This window comes from Choloepus didactylus, chromosome 3 (genome assembly GCF_015220235.1).
Source record: "Choloepus didactylus isolate mChoDid1 chromosome 3, mChoDid1.pri, whole genome shotgun sequence".
NCBI classification, from domain to species: Eukaryota; Metazoa; Chordata; class Mammalia; order Pilosa; family Megalonychidae; genus Choloepus; species Choloepus didactylus.
In genome coordinates this window covers 88339894-88355693 of record NC_051309.1, presented here as the reverse complement: position 1 = coordinate 88355693, position 15800 = coordinate 88339894, and the positions used below count along the sequence as shown (strand labels likewise).

Below are 15800 nucleotides of genomic sequence, written 5' to 3'. Positions count from 1 at the left end.
GGAATCCTGTAAGATATCTTGGACTGTTGGTGTTACATAGTTAAGTTGCATCATATAGACATTCAGATGTAAGTGCTCAGTGAAAAAAGAGAAAGGGAAAAAATACCATAAACAGTGCTGGCAATCTATCTGCCATTTTGCTCAATGAAGGAGTTCTATTTCCTGAGTTGGTCTCAGTTTCCCAATGCAGACATTGTGAGACATCAGTGTGAGGCTAATGTTTGACAGCACGTATTCTTCATGTACATCACCTAATCCCAAGCCAACTATTTCATCCACTAGTTGCTCAAGTGAAGAAACAGTTATGTTTCAACCATAAAGGAAAAACTGACTGCACTTGATTTACTACAAGACAGAAAGTCTCCAAATGGGACTGACTTCCTAAGGGTTTTTCAAGGGCATTTCTGGCAATCCTCGGTTTTCACCGTATACACCATTTTAGAACCAATGTCCCAAATAAGGTAAGATTCAACTATAGTTATTCTTATCCAAGGGTTCACTCTTAAATTTATCAACAAGAGATAGTGTAAGCTGAAGTTTGTTACCACATACTTTTATGGTACTTTATATTGTTTAAAATGCTCTCATATCAACTATGTCATTTAATATACACAAAAGCCAAGCAAAGATGATAGGACAAGCACTGTGGTCCTTGTTTCAGAGGGCAAGTGCAATAATGAAAAGAACAGAGGTTTTCAAGTCAGACTTGGTTTCAAATCCAAGGCACATTGTTTAACTTTTCAGAGCCTTAGTTTCCCTTTCTGTAAAATACAGACAGTGCATATACCACAGCTTTTGTGAAGATGTATACAGTAATCCTCAGTTTTTGTGAGGATGTAGACTGCTATACACAGTACTCAACAATTTCTTCTATCATTTCACAGGAAGCAGGTTATCTAATGTGACTAACAAAGCCAAAAGTAGAACATCTCTCAACTCCCAGCAATATGCTCAGGGGTTCAAAAAGAATGTAATCAGACTCTCTTAAAATGTGTACAAAAGATGAGTCCTTGTGATAGTCTGCCTAACAAGTTTTTTGTTCAAATAAGTTTGCAAAATGGCCACTCTCAAAGATTCACAAAGTATATGTGTGTTTGTGTAAGTGTATATATATATGTATATACACATAAATGTTTGATGCAAAGGCTCTGAGAAGTCATGCAATAAAGGAACCTAACTGAACATATTTAGCTTAGTATCTCTCAAAATGTATTTAATGATGGAATCCTTTCTGCATAATTACTATAAACATCCCACAGATCTAATGTTCTTCTCAACATACTTCTAGAAACACCGGCCTTGAAAATTCGTGTGTTGACTAAATAAATAATAACCTATAATACCCATTAAGGATTATAACATTGTCGTATGCAATTTGAATGTATTCTCATTTAATCCTCACAATGCAATGACGTAAGTACCATTAGGCCCATTTTACAGATAAGGAAATGAAGCACAAAATCATATACTAAGTAGTTGAGTTGGGATTCTATCCAAGGCAATCTCTTCTAGAAACACATTCTCCACCACTACTCTCTACTTCCATTTAGGGAATTTTAGAAATGTGTTTCCTGAACCTTTTTCTAATTGTGTATGTCATTCTGGGACAAGAATGATCTCCTATAAAGACTTCTGGTGGAGTGTTTTCCAAACCTATCTGATCATCAGAATCACCTGGAGTGCTCAGTCCAGGCTTAATCTGAATCCCCAGGGATAAGGCCCAAGAAACTTTACTTTAACCAAGATCCTAGAATCTTTCTTTTGCAGCCTGCCTTGAACTTGCTTATAGATTAATGTATTAAAACTTAAAAAAAAATATTTATGCCCCCAAGGCATTTTTACTCTCAGGAATATCCCGGAAGAAATTTGCCATAGACCAAGATTCCAAGAAGTGGCACATAATGTCATCTAGAAGACTACATAAGGGGAGGAGGAACGGAGAGAATTACTGCTTTGTTACAAAACTGGTGTGAATGAGGTACTTTATTCCCCGTATCAACTTTCCAAGAATGGTATTCATCTTAGGCCACATTACTAGCTCTCCAATCACTACCCCTGGTCTCCTGATGATAGTGGAAGGAGGGAGAGAGGCAGAATGGAGCAACTGAGCTGTAAACTATAAGTCACAAAAATGGGAATCCTTTTTCTTCTGAAAACTCCATAAAGTATTTATGTTGTCACAATCAACAAGAAAAACAAAGTCAATCGATTATCAGCATATAGACAATCCTGAAAATTTTTGCAGAGGTCTCTAGCATAACTAAAAACTGGGGGAAAAAATGCCAAACTAGATTTCTTAAGAATCCTTGCCAAGTTGTCAAAGTACCGGGATACTTCTAAAAATCCATAAGGGGTTATTATATTGGAGATCTAATGTTCTTCTAAACATACTTCTAGAAATATCGATTTTATCGTACAATCTACATCAAGAAAATCATTCTTCACAGGTAAATTTTTCTGTAAATTAAAACTAAAATAGAAAAATTTAAAACTCCGATGTCTCAGTCTGTTGGAAGATGGATTTTTCTTACCTTGTAAACCATACCTTCTATTATTGTATGCAAGCACCTCTAGTTTATTTTTTTACCTTCAAAGAGTTCTGCAATTTCTGGGAGCCAAATAAAAAGACTAGGCCTGAGGAATTCGTTCAAACATAATAACATTTGATTTTTTTTCTGACAGGTGAACACAACATACATAAGAAGGAGCTTGATTCCTTTTATAATGCAAAGTTGTAAGCATATGAATTAGGTATAGACAAATGTTGGTTAACAATGATACACTAGGAGAAATGCTTTTGATGGCTCCATTAAGTAGATTACGTGCTTCAGGCTTCCATGGTTTTCTGAAGAAAGTGAACGAGATCTAGATGTGTTCTATATGGCTAAATAAATCAGCGCTGTGAACCATAGAGCCAAGTCCAGTAAAATAACACTAGGTATAGCTCGGCCATTAATAGCACAAATGGGAAGGCGCAAGGAGCAACCATTATTGACGAGAACACCAGGGCTACTTGAAGTCATCTTGACACTTCAGTCTTTCCGTTTTGCCGGGATGGAAGCCGCGGCCGCCGTGGCGCCAGGCCCCAGCAGCAGAGGCGGTGCTCACCTGCGGGGCGCGCACCTCTACTCACCCCACCCCAGCTGACCCAGTCTCCTCGACCTTTTCTCACCAGCACCTCCACCCCTTCCAACCCAACTGCATCTAACCAAAGAACAGGGAAGAGAGAAGGTGAAGATAATGCTGTGAGAAAAGCATCCCCCGCAACATGCCTTTCTACTTCCTCCCGATTCCACACCCGATGCAAAGCCACACACCGCCTCTCCCAAGCCTTGTGTCTCTAGCGCAAGGTCCGCAAGCCTTAAAAATTAAAAGAAATTAAAAATAAAAAAATAAAACTGTTTCCAAGCACAAGTAACTTCTCCACTCCCTTCCGCCCCTCACCTTCACGAAAGCAATCGGGGTTGTGGTACCTTCGATATCTAACAGGATCGCAGTGACTTCGGCGGGCACCGAAAGCACGACCATTTCCCTGCCGGATGCTACTACCGAATCAGCCTACTGGTAGGGAGGGCGGAGGGTGGCGGCGGCGGCGGCGGCGGTTGCTCGCCCAGAACCGACCTGAGCGTCCGACAGCCCAGCGAGGACCTCGGAGCCGACAACTGCGTGTGGAGAAGAGGCCACCTCCGTGCACCTGGAAGTAGAGAAAGAGGCTGCACAGGATCTCCGAACCCAGGGGCTATTCAAGGCAGGAGGCCGAGACCACGTGGGTAGGGACGGAGGGTGGCAGTCGCGGGTTTCCGAAGGGGCGGGGGGAGGGAAAGGCGCCAACGCCGATTGGCCGCCAGAGGGCCTCGAACCGGATCCGTCAAAATGGGCCTGGCGTGGGCGGGAACAAAGAAGAGAACGCGGGAGCCCGGTGCGCGGGTACGCGCTCTCGGCAGACTGGTTGAGCGAGCGGGAGAGACCCGGGGCACGTGCCGACGGGAGCCCCGCGAGTGGCGCGCCGGGGATGTGAGTGCCCCTTGCCTTCTACTGCACCTAGCCCCCTCCCCGCCCACCGACTCCGATTTTGCATATTTACAGTAATCTGACCAGGCCCCCGCCCCTCCTCCTTTCCTCAGCCAGCAAAAGAGGCGGTGCTGCGTGCTGGTTTTCCTGACTACCTTGGCCTCGGTTCCGGCCGATTGGGTAGGGAGGCCCGCGGCGCCCCCTCGGTCGGCGCGCCAGCGGCGGTAGCGGAAGAGGCGCCAGCGCTGCTGCCCGGAGGGACTGCGGGGCGCGCGTTTCCTGTTTGGCCGGTTCCAGCCAGCTCGAGGACAAAATACGCTTGCGCGCGGCAGACGGGCGCGCTCGCCGTCTGAGCCGTGAGCGCCGGGCGCAGTCCGCCTTTTTCCGGAGCAGCCCGGGCACAGTGCTAATCGGTAGCAGCAGCCGCCGCATCGGCTCCGCACTGGGGGACCAAGGGAGGAAAAAGGCGGGGTTGACGGCTCTTTGCTAAGAGTGGGCAGGACCGGACGCCAGAGACAAAGGCTCTCAAGGCAAGAGGGACTGTGGCCCTGCGACGGCGCAGCTCGGGATTTTTGACCCAAGGACTTTTAATCCCTTCGTTTTCCTTTTCTGATTCTTCTCTTATCCCTAGCCCGCGTTTCCCCCCCACCCCCATCCGCGACCTCGCTCCTCACTGGGAGGGCCGCCATGGAGGTCCCGCCCCGGCTTTCCCATGTGCCGCCGCCATTGTTCCCCTCCGCTCCCGCTACTTTAGCCTCCCGCAGCCTCTCCCATTGGCGGCCGAGGGCGCCGCGGCAGCTCGCCCCGCTCCTCCCTTCGCTCGCTCCCAGTTCCGCCCGGCAGGGGGCGCGCAGGGCCCAGCGCCACGTCACCGCCCAGCAGCCCTCCCGATTGGCGGGCGGAGCGGCTATAAAGGGAGGGCGCAGGCGGCGCCCGGATCTCTTCCGCCGCCATTTTAAATCCAGCTCCATACAACGCTCCGCTGCCGCCGCTACTGGTACTCGGTCTGCGCGCCAGCACCCCCCTACCGACAGTTCCGCCACCATGGAGGACATGAACGAGTACAGCAACATAGAGGAATTCGCAGAGGGATCCAAGATTAACGCGAGCAAGAATCAGCAGGATGACGGGTACCGCACGCTTTCCCCCCTCTCTCCCCCACTCCTGGCCCCCGCACGCGCCCTTCTTCCCTCGGGAGCCGCGCGCTTCCCCCATTCTTGTCCCGAGTGGGTTCTTCGCGTGCCCTCTGGGCCCCATTGACTCTGAGGGATGAGCAAAGTAGGAGACTGGGGGGGTCACTCGAGAGGCTCGCGGGGGGGGGGAAGGGCGGAGGGGTTGGAGGAGGAAGGCGGTGGCGGCGTCTGTGTCCCGAGTGCGCAAGCGCCGTGTGGGGCCTGAGGGGGAGGGGCTGGTCTCGCTGCGCCGCATGCTGCAGCTGCCGCCGCCTGTTCATTGTGTCTCCATTACTGTTCCGCGCGGTTTTCCGGGGGAAGGGTTAAGGAACTCTTACAAGACTGGTTCTGAGGTCTCCAGAAAGCATTGTGTTGAGTATCTCTGGGTGGAAAGTTGTCTTGACGGAGAAGGAAGAGAGTGTTCCTAAGTTGGGAGGAATCAGTTTAAGAAGTCGTGGTGTCTGAGCTAAAAAGAATCTGAGCGAGAACCTTTGTCGTATTTTGCCGGCTTCGTTTAAACTTTACGTTATGCAGTGCGGATAACAAGCTGTCACTGTTTTGAGTAAGTGACCTCAAAGGAATTTTTGACTTTGGCAGACTGTTTTTGTGCTTAAGAGACAAATTTCTCTTAAGTATTTCGCAGTTAAGTCTAAATAATCCCAGAACTGAGGTAGTGATTTGAGTTGCTACTTTTGTTTTTTTTAAGAAAACAAAATTTTTATTTTTAGTAAAATGTTTATTGGAGGCTTGAGCTGGGATACAAGCAAGAAAGATCTGACTGAATATTTGTCTCGATTTGGAGAGGTTGTAGACTGCACAATTAAAACAGATCCGGTCACTGGAAGATCAAGAGGATTTGGATTTGTGCTTTTCAAAGATGCTGCTAGTGTTGATAAGGTAAGAATTTGCTTTGCATTGTTCGTGTGTTTATTACAGATTGTTTTGGGGTTTGATTGTAGCTTTCAAAATACCTGTCTTCTAGGTTTTGGAACTGAAAGAACACAAACTGGATGGCAAATTGATAGACCCCAAAAGGGCGAAGGCTTTAAAAGGGAAAGAACCCCCTAAAAAAGTTTTTGTGGGTGGATTGAGCCCAGATACTTCTGAAGAGCAAATAAAAGAATATTTTGGAGCATTTGGAGAGGTGCGCTGTGTTATGATAAATACACATCTTAAATGTTTGATAGGTATATACGGTGTTCGTTCTTGGTTCACTTACTGAGTAAATTCCTGTTAGGTGATGATACTGCTAAGGTTTCTTCTGGTGACCATACTTTATTTGCTGCTTCCTGTGCTGTAATGGGAACATCTAATTTGGCAGCTAATCAGAATGTTAGTAAAAGAATTTCTCTCATGGCTTCACACATAAACAGATCACTCTAGATTGAAGTTGATAATAAAGCAGTGAATTTTGTAGAGTCATTTGGTTAGAATAACATTAAAGCTTGAAAAGGACCTGTGGCATTCTAAAACCCTTTGGTGGCTTTTTAACATTACTGTATGTATGGTCTTGTGCGTTTTGGTTTCAGATCGAAAATATTGAACTTCCCATGGATACAAAAACAAATGAAAGAAGAGGATTTTGTTTTATCACATATACAGATGAAGAGCCAGTAAAGAAATTATTAGAAAGCAGATACCATCAAATTGGTTCTGGAAAGGTAAAGCTATTGAGGTTTTCAGTGAAATAGTCTTAATCTTTTCTTAATTTGAAAAGAATAAAATGGTTTAATGTTGGTACTTAAATGAAAATTATGTGTATTTTTGTTTTGTTTTGTTTTAGTGTGAAATCAAAGTTGCACAACCCAAAGAGGTATATAGGCAGCAACAGCAACAACAGAAAGGAGGAAGAGGAGCTGCAGCTGCTGGACGAGGTGGTACAAGGGGTCGAGGACGAGGTGAGAGCTTAATTCTTGGGGAATAACTTAATGGTTAAATATGAGTAAGTCTCTAAAGTAAAGCTAAATTTCAACTTGAAAGCTCTTCCAATATGGCAAATGTTTATGTTAGGTGAGTGGGCTTTTTGGTTTTTTTTTCCTTCTTCTTTTTAATGAACTTGCTTGTATCACCCGTTCAAAAAATGGCCACACTAACAGTGTCATCCTTGGTAGGAAAATATATCATTAAATATGGCTATGATTACTGGATATATACCATGACCTGATAGGTTTTTTTAGGGCAGGAGTTCATTTAGGTAGAACAACTCACCCTTTGTCAGCTTTGTCCTGATTTTGCATTCAGTTTAGGAAGTTTGATGCTGGCACAGTTGGACTTTCTCTGCCCCTTTTTATGATGGGGGAGAGGAATACTGCATTTTCAAGCAGATAGTATAGGTAGCCATCTTGCCTTTTTTAAGATTTGTGGAGTGAGGAACAGGGATGTATCCTTTTTTGTTGTAGAATTAGGGGTCAGAGTTGTTTCCTAACAATCATTGTGCATTGTTTCAGGTCAGGGCCAAAACTGGAACCAAGGATTTAACAACTATTACGATCAAGGATACGGAAATTACAATAGTGCCTATGGTGGTGATCAGAACTATAGTGGCTATGGCGGATATGATTATACTGGGTATAACTATGGGAACTATGGATATGGACAGGGATATACAGACTACAGTGGTAAGAATATTTAACTTAATTTCATAAACCAATGGTTTTAAAATTCAGTGTTAATGTATAATCCCATTCTGAAATTTGACTGTTTAAAAATCAATATTTTAATTAATGTTTGGCATGTAGTTTTAACCATTTAATAATGTGTTAATATGTTTATAAGAACCTATTTCATAGAAAGCTTACCTTAATGTAATCTTGTCTTCTTAAAATAGGCCAACAGAGCACATATGGCAAGGCATCTCGAGGGGGTGGCAATCACCAAAACAATTACCAGCCATACTAAAAGAGGACCTTGGAGAAAAGAGGTGTGTATAAGAATACAGGAAACCAATGGAAATGTCTGTAATTTAATTTAAAGATCAATAGACAAATGAAAAATGAGTAAAAACAATATTATGTAGCCTGTTTTTACTGAATTGTTAATTTGCTTTATGAGCCTGTTTTGCCTAAAGTGTCTATAGATCTTTAACCTTAAAGTCTGATCTCGCCTTCTTTAGTACTACAGAAAAACTTTAAAGAGTTTTTCTGTTTGCTTTGTGTACCAGGTGGTCTAGAGGAATAATTAAACTTTTTTAGAACTATTAACAGGTAAAGTACTGAAATGGGTACAACTTAAGCAAAACAAGAATGTTGTCTTCTAACTCTGACATTATACCTTGTTTGTACCCGCCAGCGGGAACTTCATTGCAGGCCGTGTGTCACCCTGACCACGTCTATCTCTGGGGGTCGCACGTTGCGGGCAGAGCGCAAGGCATACACCAGAAAACGCTGTCCTGTGGTATGGTCTCTTCCAACTTCATGTACCAGCGTAAAGATTAAAGTGGAAAACTTCAGACTTTGGCTTCTTTTTTAATCTTTTTGAAGATTAAGTGTCTAAACTTAACTTAAATGGTTTTTTACAGGAGTTAAAGTACATAAATGCCTTTTTACAGCTTAATCATTTTGGTCTTCTGTTTAGTGTTGTATTTCAATTGTGGAGCCTCATTTTAAGTGTTCATTCTTTAAGATTTAATGCTTGCTTTTTCTTTTTATAGCTAATAGTGAAATCTACAAACCAAAACAACTTTTAAATCTGGGATATAAATTAAAGATCATATGCACAAAGCAATTCGTTTCCTTGTAACATAATGAATCTATTAGAAATTCATGTTTATAATAACATTTTACTTGGCTTACTAGATGATTCTAGTAGACCTTAATCTAGCACAACTCTATCTGTGAATATGGGAAGATTGCATTCCATTTCCAGATTCTCTTCTGAGTAGATTTAAATTAGAGTCATTTGGGAACTCCAGGGTGAATTTAGCTACAAACTGCATTTTGTCAGTGAATATGCATATGATCTTTAATTATTGAAGAAAAGAATAAAGTGAGGACTTAAAGCAATTCATGAAAGTGGACCTTTGAAAGCTTGTCAGAGTTGCACAAATCTAATTGTTATTTTGTTTTTGTTTTTAGGAGGAAATACTAAAGTAACCCATCTTGCAGGACGATGTGGAAGATTGGTCTTCTGTTGATCTAAGATGATTATTTTGTAAAAGACTTTCTAGTGTACAAGACACAACTGTCCAACTGTATATAGCTGCCAATTAGTTTTCTTTGTTTTTACTTTGTCCTTTGCTATCTGTGTTATGCCTCGGTGTGGATTTGTTTATACAAATTTTATTTGTATGATTTCATGTTAAACCTCAAATAAATGCTTCCTTATGTGATTGTTTTTCTGTGTCAGGTACTAAATAGCTCTGTAAAAATGTAATTTTAAATAAGCAATAATGAAGGCATGGTTTATTTTGTAGGGAATGTTGGTCCATAGGGAGAAACAGTGGTCCTTTATGAATAGCCAGTCAGTATCATCCTGTTCCCATTTTTGTAGATGTGTTCTATGCTCTAGGCTTCCTCTACCTGTTATCCTAGGCTTCTACCACATTGTTGAATAATATCTCCATCCGTATCTGGAGACATGGTCACGGTATTGAGACTTGCTGGTAGACCATGAGTCTTCCTGAATTGCATTTTCAAGAAACAATAGCTTTTTAATGAGACAAAACATGGCAGTGGCTCCTTATGAATAGAAAAGATTTTGTGTTCCTATTTGGAAAGTTGTTTATTACGACTCATTCTTTGATTTCCGAGTCAGTGGTCTCCTAGAAAGAGCTTTAGATAATAACAATATTACAATTTTAACTTTGTTTTACAATATCTCCAGATATATACACAGGGAGAGAACACTGTGAAACTTGCAGGAGCTATATGTAACTGAATTTAAGAGTTTCAAAAGTAGTTAGCAAATTTAAAGGATTTTGGCATAGGAATAAATATACCCATTAAAATTGGACCAAAAATTGGTTAATCTTGGTAAGATATTTGAAGTAGTGGCAAAGTAAAATGGTGTTAGGCCACAGCCACCACTGAACTGAACAAAGTTTTTTCCATTAGGCATTCTTAGGGAGCTGTAATGGAGTTAACTGCTCCTGTGGTGTAAATTATTAGGAAAAAAGTTGTTTTAGTAAATCCCATCATTTTAAGTGCAATTGCATGAGTCTGAGTAGTTAAGCATTTCCATATTCAGACATAGGAAGGAGTAGTGGAAAAGAAATAACTTTAAGTCTTTTGTATATTAGTACAAATATTTTTTAAGTGTTGACAGTTTTTTATCATTACAGCAGATCTCCCTGGTCTTGGAGGATTTTTTGGGTAAATAGATCCAAACTTTGAATTTTGTGTTCAGTATAGTTAATTGGGTTTATGGAAGTTTGTTTCCATGGTTGCACATTAGCCTGCTGGGATCATTAAGAAAAATAATTAACTTACTCAGATGCACACATGCAAACCAGTTGATTTCACAAACTACTTTTTATGTTGAACCCGCTGTTAAAAGTTTGGTGCCTGCAACGTTTCTATGATGTTTGTATTTGCTGGGCTATTAAGTTTCAATGCTCTTAGCCTTGTTTGTTTCTTTGTTGCTGTTCGACCTTATAACCTAGGCCAAGTACCAATGTTGGCTATCACAAGGGATTCTCTGTTCTTTAAACGCAACCTTAGGGAACTGAAGGGAGATTGTTTCATTTTAAGTTGTATTGTCAAAGTCAGTAGGTGCAGTGTCTTTAGGGTAGTAAATCCTGTAAATTCAAATTTATGATTAGGTGACAAGCTGACATTGAGATTGTCCTTTCCCTGATCAAAAGTAAATAAAGGCTTTTTTAAAAAAATCCAAACTCAGTCAAGTCTTGATATATTTGACTTTGAAAAAAATAATACATCTAGGGATTATTGTCTGAGATGATTTTCAAAGAACTGAAGTGTGAGAATGCACTTAGCTCTTCCCAGATTTTTCTCAAATGTTCGCCAACTGAGGTGATAAAATTGAAATTAAAATGCCAAAGATAAGTGCTCTAGGCACTTGGATGAACTGGAAAATTCTATCAAGGTCCCATTCCTGAGTGTTCAGAGCTGAGTTGAGTAACAAGTCAGCAGCATGGGGAGGTAAGTCACATTTTCAAGTACCTATGATGTTCAAGCATCTTAAAGTCTATCTTGTGCTTCCTGAATTGTTTGGATAAAATTCTGTGTGGTGGTACTCATCGCAACAGGAAACCTGTTTGGTAATTTTATTGGTTAAAATGGGACTAAATATTCCATAGTCTCAGCCATATTTATAAGGTTAAAAACTGGAAAAGTCTTATAATGCTAACAGGCAGAACCTCTTTCTGCCACTCTGGTGCTTCTTATTTTCATAATTGTGACAAAGGTCCTTTGGTAATCATAGAATTTAATACAAGGGCATCTGAACAATTAATTCATCACCCATGATTACCTAGAATCAAAATTTCAACCACAGGATAAGTTTCACCTGTTCCAGTGTTAATGAGGACACTAGGAATATAAAGTACAATTAATTTTTAGTTATAGGTGATTGTGTGTGTGTATAGATTAACCATGTGAATTAGTCCTACATTAAGAAAAACCAGGAAATGCCATCCTGTAAAATTCTTACCTCAAACCAAACTAATACGCTTTGGCCTCAATGTTTTGAGCAAAAGCAATGCAACTTCTATTCTTCTCAGAGTCATTTGAAAAATGTATTGCCGTAAAACAGGCTCTTTTACTTTTAGGGGGTTCTATATTTTTCTTTGTCTTGAAAAAGTCAAATTGGACATGGAATTTCAAGATTTGGTGAGATGAGAAATAAAAAATCTTTGACTTCTCAACCACTGCTTAAGATCTGGATTTATCAAAAAACAGCACAAACTAGAAAAATAAGAGACACACTCTCCTGTTCCAACATCTCCTTTTTGAGAATGTGATCAAGAATAATTCTAAGACAAAAAAAAAAGTCTATACATAAAAATTTTTAATACAGGGAAATTACAGACTTCTGTGAAAGCATTGGTGTTCTTTGTTGATATGAGTGGTAGCAAATTGAATAAAGTTTATCAAATTTGCTGTCTTTGATGAGGTTATACTAACAGACATTTCTTCTGATGATCTGTTCTTGAGTATTTGTGTTGGCCAGTGAACATTGATACAGGTGGTTTTATCGATGAGACTCAGGGATGGTCAACCCACAAAAGGCCCTATTCAAAGCCTAATCCCTTAATTCAGGTTTGGGGGAGTTAGCTAATTGCAAACACCAAGCGGTGTTTACATTTTGGAAGATCTTAAACTGTCAGGCATATCTGAAGCATAGATTTTGAACAAACACTCATTTTGGAGGAGTGACCTTTAAGCATTAAGAATGGTCACCAGTCTTAATACAGTCGATTTATGAGATCTTTTGTAGGAAAAATAGGATTGTATTACAGTTGGTCCATTCTTGATACTCTGGTGAAGCTGGAGACTGGATAATCTGGAGCAACTACCCATTCCCAGGAAAGATCTATCCTATGGAGTTAATAGTGGTTATTCAGGTCACTTTTGAACCATGAGACATTTGGGGAATGTACATTTTAATAGATCCTACAGGCAGAGGGGTGAAAGGAGAGTGTAACAGTGGGGGTTTAGTGATATTTTAGTGTAGTTCCAAAAATTTTCATCACCAACAGACACTAAATATTTTCATGTACTCTGTTTTGAATGACTTTGCTTGTCAAATAGATTGCTCTCATTTTGTAATGACAGTTGTATTAATGAAAGATGTGTAACTGCCGATCAGTGTGTGATAATCAGCAACATACCACCAAGTTAATGTGCCAGATAAAATCAAAGAAACTTTTTGTTAGCCTGTGCAGATACATTTAATGATATATGATTTCCATCAGACTTTTTAAATACTGAAAATAATTCCAAGAAGATTCATTACTACTTTAGGACCTTTAGAACTCCACTTACCACATAGTTGGGGATACTCAGGAAAAATAAAAAGCATTTTGCAGTATGCATCACTTTCATAATTGTAAAAAATGTGATTTTAAAATACTTTGGAACTGGATGCAATTATAGTTTTTTAAAATCATGTATTTGAATGGCATCAATGGAAATAAAGACCCCCAAATCACACCTTTGATCCTATTTAATCACATGTATTTGTTTTTTATATATTTATGCATTAATTGTAAGCCATGTATGCATAGGTCTTAGAGCCTATAAAAACTGAGAATAACTCCACTCTGGCCTAGCCTTCACTTACACTGATTTTTTCAGTTGCTATTAGCCTGATGTTTCAAAAAGCCAAGATATAGTTATCAGCAAAAGAGTTTTTATTTTCCCTCTGTTCCCTATACAAGACAATAACAATATGCAGACATTGTATTCTGCTTCAAATCAGCTGGAAATGGGATTTTTATTTTATTTTATTTTATTTTTTTATTTATTTTTTTCATTTCATTTTATTTTTTATTTTATTTTTTATTTTATTTTATATTTTATTTTATTTATATTAATTTTATTATTTTATTTTATTTCTTCACCCTCAGAGGGAAAGGTCTGCCTGGTGTTGGGGGCAGATACATAGATTTGCCAATGACTCACAGCAAAGATCCACAGTATTACTGGGATAGTGTTTGGTACTGGTTAAAGCTGTTACATACCCCAGAAAAGGCTATTTTCTTTTATTGTGTTTTTTTGCTTTTTTTTAATGAAATTTTATTAAGATACAGTCACATAACATACATTCAAAGTGTACAATCAGTTGTTCACAGTATCGTCATATAGTTGTGCTTTCATCACCACAAACTTTGAACATTTTCATTACTCCAAAAAATAAAATGAAAGTTAAAAAATACCTAAAACATCCCATTCCCCTCTTCCTCCATTTTTCATTTACTTTTTTTAATACAGTTTGCAATATATTCACACACCCTGCAGTCATCCACAGTGTACAGTTGTTCAGAGCACCATCATACAGTTGCGCGTTCATCACCAGAATCAATTTTTGAAACTTTTCTTACTCCAAATTAAAAGCAAAAGAGAATACCTAAATCTTTCCATCCCCTCCATCCCACCCTATTCTTCATCTAATTTTTGTCCCTATTTTTTCACTCATCTGTCCATATACTAAATAAAGGGAGTGCAAGCCACAAGGCTTTCACAGTCACACTATGCAATCTATATAATTATACAATCATCTTCAAGAATCAAGGTCACTGGGTTGCAGTTTGACAGCATCAGGTATTTCCCTCTAGCCATTCTAACACACTAAAGACTAAAAGGTGATGTCTACACAGTACATAGGAATACCCTCCAGAGTGACCTCTCAACTCCATTTGAAATCTCTCGGCCACTGGAACCCTACTTTGCTTCATTTCTCCTCCCCTTTTTGGTCAAGAAGATCCTCTCAATCACACAGTGCTGGGTCCAGGCTCATTTCCAGGAGTCATGTCCCACGTTGCCAGGGGGATTCACACCACTGGGTCACGTCCCACATAGAGGGGGAGAGCAGTGAGTTCACCTGCCAAGTGGGCTTAGGAGAGAGGGAAGGCCATATTCTTTTAATCCATTGCTGTAGGTGCAGACCAGTTGTGGGTAAGACCTCTTGGTTAGGTTGTCTTAACTGAGATGTGACCCACCCAATTCAAGGTGGGTCTTAATCCTTTACTGGAGTCATTTATGAGGGGCTAAAAGGCAGAAAAATCTGAGAGAGCTTAGAGAAAAAAGGCCCCCTTAGGAGTTGAGAGCCACGGAAGCCAGAAGGTGAAAGCAATTAAACCCGGGTACAAAGGACCAGCCGACACCAGCCACGTGCCTTGCTATCTGACAGAGGAACCCCGAATGCCAGCAGTCTTTCTTCAGAGAAGGTATGTCCTGTTGATGCCTTAACTGGAACATTTTCATGGCCTTAGAACTGTAAATTTGTAAACTAATAAAACCCCATTGTAAAAGCCAACACATTTCTGGTACATTGTATTCCAGCAGCTTTAGCAAACCAAAACATGTTTGAAAAAAAGATCTGAATCTTTTTTTTACTTCTCATGGGCATAAATGGTTGCCTCTTGATGATATGAAATTATTCTTCTACTTCAATGAGGATACCGAGAGGCAAGTATTTTTCTCTGTTGTTTAATAACAGTAGAAGAACAATTGAGCAGTGACTCTTAACCAGGAAGTATACAGACATCACTATTCTCTTGACAATTTTCCTTCTAGGAAAGGGATGCAGATGTTTAGTCTAATTTGATTAAGAACTATGGTCATAGCTTATTGATTCCATTTGTTATCAGTAGAAAGGAAAAAACATTACCAGAGGATGCCAGAGGATCTCAGAAATATTCCAGAAACCTCTCCTAAGATCGTATCATCCTGTTCTTTATATGGTTAACATCTTACTTTGCCAGAGCTGCTGTGACAGATATCACACGCTGGCTGGCTTAAACAACAGGGCTTTATTGGCTCACAGTTTGGAGGCTTGAAGTCCAAAATCAACATATCAGAAGGCCATGCCTTCTCTGCAGTCTGTAGTATCCTGATGGTGACTTGCTAACAATCTCTGCCTCTGTCACATGGTGATTGATCTGTCTCTTTCTCCTCCTACGGCTTCTACTTCTGTGTCCAATTTTCCTTTGCTTGT

General features: G+C 40.3%; 2 protein-coding genes across 9 annotated transcripts in view; one reads left to right on the top strand and one right to left on the bottom strand.

The window, feature by feature from the left end:
- Positions 1–4633, bottom strand: part of ENOPH1 (enolase-phosphatase 1) — a 54020-nt gene extending 49387 nt beyond the window's left edge. The window contains exons 1-3 of one of the 6 annotated variants that reach the window (XR_005215903.1): positions 4167–4633; positions 3474–3694; positions 3266–3360 (exon numbers count right to left, since the gene is read on the bottom strand). Coding sequence is in view for 2 of the 6 variants with exons in the window: in XM_037830099.1 (XP_037686027.1) it covers positions 3445–3528 (84 nt within the window). In the remaining 4 variants the exon portion in view is untranslated. Of the gene's footprint in view, positions 1–3265; positions 3361–3444; positions 3766–4166 lie in introns of those variants that run through there. The other 5 variants (XR_005215902.1, XM_037830099.1, XM_037830101.1 and 2 more) reach the window with 5 other exon arrangements.
- HNRNPDL (heterogeneous nuclear ribonucleoprotein D like) lies at positions 3890–11007 on the top strand. 3 transcript variants are annotated; one of them, XR_005215901.1, is made up of 10 exons: positions 3890–4014; positions 4125–5141; positions 5912–6080; positions 6166–6327; positions 6713–6844; positions 6967–7081; positions 7631–7801; positions 8011–8103; positions 8472–8576; positions 9257–11007. XR_005215901.1 is itself a non-coding variant. In XM_037830096.1 (9 exons), the coding sequence occupies exons 2-8, from the start codon at positions 4699–4701 to the stop codon at positions 8079–8081; spliced, it is 1263 nt and encodes a 420-aa protein (XP_037686024.1). In that variant the 5' UTR covers positions 3890–4014; positions 4125–4698; the 3' UTR covers positions 8082–8103; positions 9257–11007. The 3 variants fall into 3 exon arrangements, 2 of the variants coding, with proteins under 2 accessions (XP_037686024.1, XP_037686023.1); XM_037830096.1 differs by lacking the exon at positions 8472–8576; XM_037830095.1 differs by having other exon boundaries at positions 8472–11007.
- Positions 11008–15800: the final 4793 nt, after the last annotated feature.

Bases quoted from the DNA above. Each gene is read 5' to 3' on its own strand.
- HNRNPDL (XM_037830096.1), top strand. From the start codon at position 4,699: ATGGAGGTCCCGCCCCGGCTTTCCCATGTGCCGCCGCCATTGTTCCCC. The intron at 7,082-7,630 runs GTGAGAGCTTAA...GCATTGTTTCAG, and splicing joins TACAAGGGGTCGAGGACGAG to GTCAGGGCCAAAACTGGAAC. The intron at 7,802-8,010 runs GTAAGAATATTT...TTCTTAAAATAG, and splicing joins GGGATATACAGACTACAGTG to GCCAACAGAGCACATATGGC.